The following is a 9064-nucleotide window of genomic DNA, read 5'->3' on the forward strand; positions in this document are numbered from 1 at the left end:
GAATGGTTACCTCATCAAAACCGACCACCATCTAGTCAGCCCGAGAACTGGCAAAGTCTTTAACCGATGTTGCAATCCGAATGGGAACTCTGAAAGATTCCGGAAAGAAAGCTGTCACCGCAGAACACGAAGGAAAGACAGCTACCGTGAACCTGAAACTCGTAGAACTCAAACGGAAATGGAATGGGAACTCAGGATGGCAATTCCAAAGGAATCAAGGTACAGGAAGGATGTTTGCTGCAAACGCAAGGGGATCTAGAGGAAGCTCTGGATAGGGATCTTCTTGTAACAAATGTGGAAGGATCCATGGTGGTGAATGCTAGAAGTGCAACCGATGCAACCGACTCGGCCATGTGGCTCACGACTGTTACGCGAGGATCGCGACATCTATGGAAGCCAAACACCTGGATGTTTCAAGTGTGGTGTAGTAGGACATTTCAAGAGAGAATGCCCTAAACCCAGAGGTCAAAACGCTAGGGGTAAAGCATTTGAGATGAACACGAAGAAGGCCCGGAAGGACTCATCCGTAGTCTCCGGTACGTTTCTCGTTAATAATCACTGTGATTATGTGCTATTAGATACCGGAGCAGATCTAAGCTTTGTTTCTAACCAATTTGAACCCATGCTTGGTATTAAACCCAGTAAGTTAGACACCAAATACTCAATCGAATTAGCTAACGGGAAATTCATTGAAACCAACAAAGTTGTTCGAAACAGTAATATTCTGTTAGAAAACCATAGGTTTCCAATCGATCTTCTACCCGTTGAACTAGGCAGTTTTGACATAGTAATAGGAATGGATTGGTTTTCCAAAAATAGAGCAGAAATCGTATGTTCTGAAAGGCTGGTTCGTTTACCAACCCCAACTGGTGAATGTCTAGCAATCTAAGGAGATCGAACTGGCTCTGATTTGAAGCTCTCTAGTATCATGAAAACTCGCAAATTGATAAGGAAAGGATGTCCGGTTTTCCTCGTCAATGTGCTTGACACGAAGGCTAAGGAGCGAAATATCGACGATATTCCTGTAGTTCATGATTTTCCAGAATTTTTCCCTAAAGATTTACCTGGATTACCTCCTCCACGACAAGTTGAATTCAACATCGATCTAGTTCAGGAAGCCGCTCCCATAACTCGATCCCCATATAGACTAGCACCGTTAGAGATGCAAGAACTATCCAATCAACTTCAAGAACTATTAGACATAGGATTCATAAAACCAAGCTTCTTACCCTGGGGAGCGCCGGTCTTATTCGTGAAGAAGAAAGATGGTTCTTTTCGAATGTGTATCGATTACCGAGAATTGAACGACCTCACCATTTAGAATCGGTACCCACTACTGAGAATCGTTGATTTGTTTGATCAATTACAAGGGTCCAGTTACTACTCAAAAATCGATATGCGATCTGGATACCATCAGCTAAGAGTTGCAGAAGAGGATGTTCACAAAACCACCTTCCGAACCCGGTACGGTCACTACGAATTCGTAGTCATGCCGTTTGGTCTAACAAACGCACCCGCTGTGTTTATAGACCTCATGAATAGGGTTTGTAAGCCATACTTGGACAAGTTCGTGATAGTATTCATCAACGACATACTCATTTATTCACGAACTAAGGAAGAGCATGAACAACACCTGAAATTAATCCTAGACTCGCTGAAGAATGAAACTATATGCCAAATACTCTAAGTGTGATTTCTGGCTTCGAGAAGTCCACTTTCTAGGGCATGTGATTAATAGGAACACTATTCATGTTGATCCTTCAAAAATTGAAGCAATTAAAAATTGGGAGACAACAAGGTCACCCACTGAAGTGAGACAATTTCTGGGACTAGCTGGTTATTACCGTAGATTCATCAAGAATTTCCCCTCTATAGCTCAACCTTTAACCCAACTAACCCAAAAAGATAAGAAATACGATTGGACAGAAAAGCAAAAGGAAGCTTTTCAATTACTCAAGCAAAAGTTGTGTAGTGCACCAATCCTATCCCTCCCGGAAGGAACCGATGGATTTATAGTCTACTGCGATGCGTCACGATTAGGTCTCGGATGCGTGCTTATGCAACGAGATAAAGTAATAGCTTACGCGTCACGGCAACTCAAGGTGCACGAGAAAAATTACACGACTCACGACTTGGAATTAGGAATAGTTGTCTTTGCCCTCAAGATTTGGAGGCATTACCTTTATGGTACTAAATGCACAATCTTCACAGATCCAAAAGCCTTCAGCATATATTTGATCAAAAGGATCTTAATATGAGACAACGGAGATGGATAGAGTTACTCAACGACTATGACTGCGATATTCCCTACCACCCAGGAAAAGCAAATGTTGTAGCAAATGCCTTGAGTAGAAAGGAAAGAGAGAAACCACTTCATGTTCGTGCATTAGGATTAACGATTCAGACGAGTCTTACCACTCGAATTCGCGATGCACAAAAAGAGGCCTTGAAACCTCGAAACATTAAGGCTTAGAAGTTGCGAGGATTGTAATGCGAGTTCATAACCAAGACCGATGGTGCACAATACTTGATCGATCGAGTCTGGGTACCAAGATTCGGAAACTTGCGACAGTTAGTTTTGGATGAAGCACATAGATCCAAGTACTTGATCCACCCAGGATCAACAAAAATGTATAAGGATCTTCAAGAACTCTACCGGTGGCCCAATATGAAAGGAGATATAGCAGTTTATGTCAGTAAGTGCCTGGCATGTTCAAAGGTGAAAGCTGAACACCGAAGACCACCTAGTTTAATACAACAACCTGAGATACCCCAATGGAAATGGGAAAATACTACCATGGATTTTGTAACCAAACTACCAACCACTCCTAGAAATCACGATTCCATTTGGATCATTGTAGATTGGTTGACAAAGTCCGCCCATTTCATTCCCATGCGTGAGAAAGATAGTCTGGAGAAATTGACTAGACTATACCTGAAAGAAATCATGGCCAAACATGGTGTACCTGTTTCAATCATCTCGGATTGAGACGGTCGTTTCGTCTCTCGATTCTGGCAATCTCTACAAGATTCCTTAGGTACCCGTTTGGACATGAGCACCGCATATCACCCGCAAACCGACGGTCAGAGTGAAATGACCATTCAGACATTAGAAGACATGCTACGAGCCTGTTTCATTGACTTCGGCAAAAGATGGGATACTCATTTGCCATTAGCTGAATTCTCCTATATTAACAGCTATCACTCTAGTATAAAAGCGACTCCCTTTGAAGCATTGTATGGGAGAAAATGTCGATCCCCTCTTAGTTGGGCCGAAGTTGGAATGAAGCAATTGACAGGGCCCGAGATTTTCCAGGAAACCACAGACAGGGTTGCTCACATTAAAGACAGATTAAAAGAGGCTGTAGACCGACAAAAGAGTTATGCAGATAATCGTAGAAGACCCTTAGAATTTCAGGAAGGAGACCGGGTGCTGTTAAAGGTCTCACCTTGGAAAGGAGTAATTAGATTTGGGAAGAAGGTTAAACTAAGTCCTCGATACGTAGTACCCTTCAAGATCATTAAGCGAGTTGGAACAGTAGCATATCAGCTCGAGCTACCATTAGAACTTAGCGGAATCCACGACGTGTTCCACGTTTCAAACCTGAAGAAATGTTTATCCGATGAATCATTAATTGTCCCCGTTAGAGATATCCAGGTAGACGATAAGATCCAATTCATTAAGGAACCCATGGAGGTGATGGATTGGAAAATTCAAAAGCTAAGAAGAAACCGAATCAAGTTAGTCAAAGTTCGTTGTAATTCAAAGCTCGGCCCTGAATTCACCAGGGAACGTCAAGACCATATGAAGCAAAAGTACCCCCATCTATTTCCTGTAGAATCAGAACCTAGTACCGCTTCCTAAATTTCGGGACGAAATTTCTTAAAGAAAGGGAGAATGTAACATTTGCCAAAAATTTTCGTTAATAAATCATGTTTAGGAATAAAAATTCATAATTATGTGAAAAATCTTCTTTATTAGTGATCTATATGTTTCAAAGTCAACAATGTCACACCCTCAAAATCCACTAACGGAGTTTTACCGTCAGAGGGTGTGAACTGGCAGGATCGGAATCATCAGTTATAATCAAACCATAAAAACGTTTAAATGAAAATAAGTGGGGAAGCGTAAAACCATAGAGAACAATGTGACGTCACGCAGGACGATTTAAAACCAATGATAACAGTTAAAAGTAAGTTTGCATAGTTAAAAGTTTATCAAGCAACGCATGTTCCTAAACCGCGCGCCCGCCTCGGCTACCTGAGAATAACATACTAAAAGTGTCAACACAAGGTTTGTGAGTTCACAAGTTATATAAAAATAAATCGTTTAGCGTTTGCGTTCAGCGTTTTGCGTTACAGCGTTACAGCGTCACAGCGTTTTGCGTTACAGCGTTTTGCGGTACAGCGTTTTGCGTTACAGATAGTGTTATGTCAAATTATATATCGATAGGTAGCTAGTCTGTACAACAAGTATTACTAAGTGTTCGACACCGAAGCTGACTCTTTTAGTAAGTGCCTTGTCACCAGGTCCTCCAGACCATGGTACGTGTTAGCCAAAATTACACCCGCTCGACCTCCGGTCGAGTTTAGCGTTGGGTGGGGTTTGTCAAACCCAGTAGTACTACTCAACAGTGACTCGCTATTCCAAATATTAACCGGTTCGATGTGTAGGACTTCAATTGTTTCGTTTGCCACTTAGCCTTTACAAGTGATATATAATTTACTAACAAAATCTTAAAATGCGTTGTGGAGTATGTTATCTCCCCAAAAGAAAAGCGTTTAAAACAGTTTAAAACGGGGAAAGTGAAACTCACTGTTTGCGAAGAATTTCCCAAAATAAATCACCAAGATGCGTGTCACCGAAAAACTCTCTCTAACGTTCTAAAACAACAAAGAGATTTTTCTAAGTGTCAGAATATTATCGAGTCTCTAGACCCGGCACATAATACCTATGCACATAACATGTTTCGTGTTTCGTTCGTGAATCGTGTGTGACTTTAACAAGTGTTTTTGTGACACATCACATGTGTAAGCAATCATATACGTGTCATGTATTCATAACGTACATTACTAGCAATTTTTCCCCGTAAGGGCATTTTGGTCAACAAATAACAATTAACTAGCAATTATTCTCCATAAGGGCATTTTGGTCAAATTATGACAATCAATTAGCAGTTATTCCCCGCAAGGGCATTTTAGTCAAAACACGACAATTATCTTGCAATCATTCCCCTCAAGGGCAATTTGGTCAAAACACGATAATAAATTAGCAAGTATCATATTTCATGCATTTTCACAAAACTCAGCAGCTAGTTTCACCGAGACAGAAATCCTACTAGAAAGATTGTACTACATTACCGATCATAGCATCTCAATTAATTTACCAAAAATCATCACAGAAGCACATATGTCATAGGTTTCCAGAACATATTTTATTACATTTTTATTCCTCATAGTTTTCTCACAATCATCAAATCATTACAGCAAACTCATAACAGTCAGATTCATGCACAACAGAATGTTATTTGCAATTCCCGTTAAACGAAAAATCCAATAAATGCAAGACCACTTGGGTTTGGTTCCTAACTCAATGAGTCAACTTCCAGAAGTCGAACCAACCCAATTGGTCTCGTAGTTCATGAGATATAACATTTACAACATAACCTAACATCAGGTCTAACAGCTCAGCTTTGCACAACGTTTTTGTAAAATCATAAAAGTTAACTTCTACTTGTCCAAAAATTACAAACTTATAATTTATAGAAACTAGACTCAACCTAGTTTACTACAGTACCAATAATCTCAACCAATTTTCACGTTTACACTTCGTTACATTCACTTAAACATCATATACACATTCTGTCCAGAAACTGTTTGCATCCAAACTCAATATATTAACAACCTATGAACTATCATGCATTCATATGACCCTCTAGACTCCATAAACACCATCCATGCACATCAATTACATATTACATACTTGATTAGGGTTTGTGTTTGAACTCAAATCAAAGACACAACAATTTACATGCAACAAGATTCAATCTAGTTATCAAATCATCATCAATCAACAACAATCATGTTAACTTCATACATACATGAAATCGGCTCATCTAGGGTTTTCAATTAACCCATTAAACATCAAAATCAATCAACAAGAATGTAAAGGATGATCAATTATACCTTCCTAGCACCTAGTTCTTCAATCACAAGCTTGATTTCTTGAGGTATGTGTGTGCAAAGTGGACGGCAGCCAAGGTTTTGGGGTGGGAGGGTTCCGATCGGGGTTGGGTTTATAATAATAATAATAGTTAGGGTTAAGTTAATGATATATTTATAGATATACAAGTTACACTCAAGTCCCTCTACTTTCAAGTGTTGTTTTTCTAACTTAACTAACTTAGTTCTTATTTCTTGTCTAGCATTACACACAATATAATCAAGTAACACATATGTTAACACATAATTATCACATAATTATTGTTTTGACGTTTTTCGTTTATTCATCAATCGTTTGCGTCAACTCGTTTGCGTTTCGGTGCAAATCCCGAAAGACTACACATGTAGTAAGTGTTAAGCGTCATTTAAACCCTAGTTTAAATGTAATGAAGTGTGCATTATAGATTTAGTGATCTTAAGTTTGAACTGACGGAGTTGAGTTAACGGAGTTAACCTGAAATTGACGATTGTCACATCATTCCCATGTTAAAGAATTTTCGTCCCGAAAATTTGAGTCAATTCGTGATGAGTGTCTGAAAGAGTAAGAAAAAAAAAATTTCAGTTTGTCATAACATCCCCTAGTATAAAGAAATTTCGTCGCGAAATTTAATTCATACCTCCGGTGATGTCTGACGGTTTGCCGAGTTTCGCGGTTTTCTGTGTTTGGTTAGCCCCTCAAAAAGGTGAGGATACTTTTTCATCATTTGATCCTCGCGTTCCCACGTGAACTCCGGTCCACGTCTCGAGTTCCAACGAACCTTAACGATAGGAATTTTGCTGTGCTTGAGCGTTTTGGTTTCCCAATCCAAAACCTCGACTGGTTCCTCAATGAAACGTAACTGTTCATCAACTTGTAGTTCCTCCAAAGGGACTACTTGGGTTTCATCAGACAGGCATTTCTTCAAATTTGACACGTGGAATACATTGTGTACGCCACTGAGTTCTGTTGGTAGGTCCAGTCGGTACGCCACCGGACCAATGCGCTCAGTTATCCGGTACGGACCAACATATCGTGGGTTGAGTTTGTTTAGCTTCCCAAAGCGAACCACACCTTTCCAAGGTGAGACTTTGAGTAACACCCGATCGTTCACTTGAAATTCGAGAGGTTTTCGGCGCTTGTCGGCGTAACTCTTTTGGCGGTCTCATGCTGCTGCCATGCGATTTCGGATTTGAACAATCTTTTCCGAAGTTTCGAGTACCAGTTCTGGACCAGTGATTTGGAAGTCACCCACCTCTGCCCAGCAGAGTGGTGATCGACACTTCCGTCCGTACAGCGCTTCAAACGGCGCTGCCTTAATACTTGCGTGGTAGCCGTTATTGTACGAAAACTCTACCAAGGGTAAGTGGGGTTCCCAACTTTTTCCGAAATCCAAAACGCATGCACGCAACATATCCTCCAGGGTCTGAATAGTTTGTTCACTTTACCCATCCGTCTGAGGATGGTATGCTGTACTCATATCGAGACGGGTGCCTAGTGCGCTTTGCAGCGACTTCCAAAAGTGCGAAGTGAAACGAGAATCTCGATCAGAAATGATTGAGACAGGCACTCCGTGTCTAGACACTACTTCCTTCATGTAAACACGAGTCAGTCTTTCCATTTTGTCCGTTTCTTTAATTGCTAGGAAGTGTGCCGATTTAGTCAACCGGTCAACGATCACCCAGATGGTATCGCATCCCGTCGGTGTCTTAGGTAAACCCGTAATAAAATCCATTGAGATGTGTTCCCATTTCCACATTGGGAGTTCCGGTTGTTGCAGTAGACCAGATGGTTTTTGGTATTCTATCTTGACTCTGGCACAAGTCAAGCATTTGCTCACGTAGGTGGCAATGTCGGCTTTCATGTTCGACCACCAGTAAAGTGCCTTTAAATCATGATACATTTTATCTGAGCCAGGGTGGATAGAATATCCGGACTTGTGAGCTTCGTCCATCACTAGAGTTCTCAACTCTCCGTATCGTGGAACCCAAATCCGGTTCTCAAAATATCAGACCCCGTCCGATCTGGTTTCAAGTTGCTTGTTCGTGCCCCGCATGAGTTCCGATGGAAGATTATTATCTTTCAAAGCTTCCAGTTGCGCATCGCGAATCTGATCTGGTAAGCTGGCCTGAATCGTGAGTTGCAATGCTCTCACCCGTCTGGGTTTATATGTTTCTTTTCTGCTGAGGGCGTCGGCCACCACATTGGCCTTGCCAGGGTGGTACTTGATGGCACAATCGTAATCTTTAAGCAGTTCGACCCAACGACGCTGTCGCATGTTCAGCTCCTTTTGATCGTAGATATGCTGGAGACTCTTGTGGTCGGTGTAAATGGTAAACCTGGTACCGTACAAGTAATGCCTCCATGTCTTAAGAACAAACCCCACAGCTCCGAGTTCCAAATCATGGGTCGCGTAGTTCTTCTCGTGAACCCGTAGTTGTCGAGAGGCGTAGGCTATAACCTTCTCGAGTTGCATTAGCACACAACCGAGACCTTGTATAGATGCGTCACAGTGTACCTCAAAATTTTCCGTTCCCTCGGGGAGGGCTAGAATGGGGGCGCTACAGAGTTTGGTTTGCCACAGTTGAAAAGCGGATTCTTGCGCGTCACCCCAATTGTACTTAGTGCCTTTTGTGAGTCAAAGTAGTGAGGGGTTGAGCAATCTTTGAAAATCCCTCGATGAAACGCCGGTAGTAGCCGGCCAGTCCTAGGAATTGCCGCACCTCAGTCGGAGTCTTAGGTGCTTCCCAGTTTTTGATGGCCTCTACCTTACCGGGATCGACATGGATACCATTCTCGTTGATCACATGTCCTAAAAAGTGAACCTCGCGAAGCCAAAATTCACATTTCGAGAGTTTAGCATAC

At 41.5% G+C, this 9064-nt stretch overlaps 1 protein-coding gene across 1 annotated transcript; it reads left to right on the forward strand.

Moving 5' to 3' along the window:
- The first annotated feature begins 334 nt into the window (after window positions 1-334).
- Window positions 335-889, forward strand: LOC143588134 (uncharacterized). The gene has a single exon (XM_077069233.1). It carries the CDS (start codon window positions 335-337, stop codon window positions 887-889), a length of 555 nt encoding a protein of 184 aa, XP_076925348.1.
- Window positions 890-9064: the final 8175 nt, after the last annotated feature.

The sequence above is a fragment of the Bidens hawaiensis genome, unplaced genomic scaffold, assembly GCF_021521415.1.
Source record: "Bidens hawaiensis isolate Kalapana, Puna unplaced genomic scaffold, B.hawaiensis_p1.1 tig00036019_1, whole genome shotgun sequence".
NCBI classification, from domain to species: Eukaryota; Viridiplantae; Streptophyta; class Magnoliopsida; order Asterales; family Asteraceae; genus Bidens; species Bidens hawaiensis.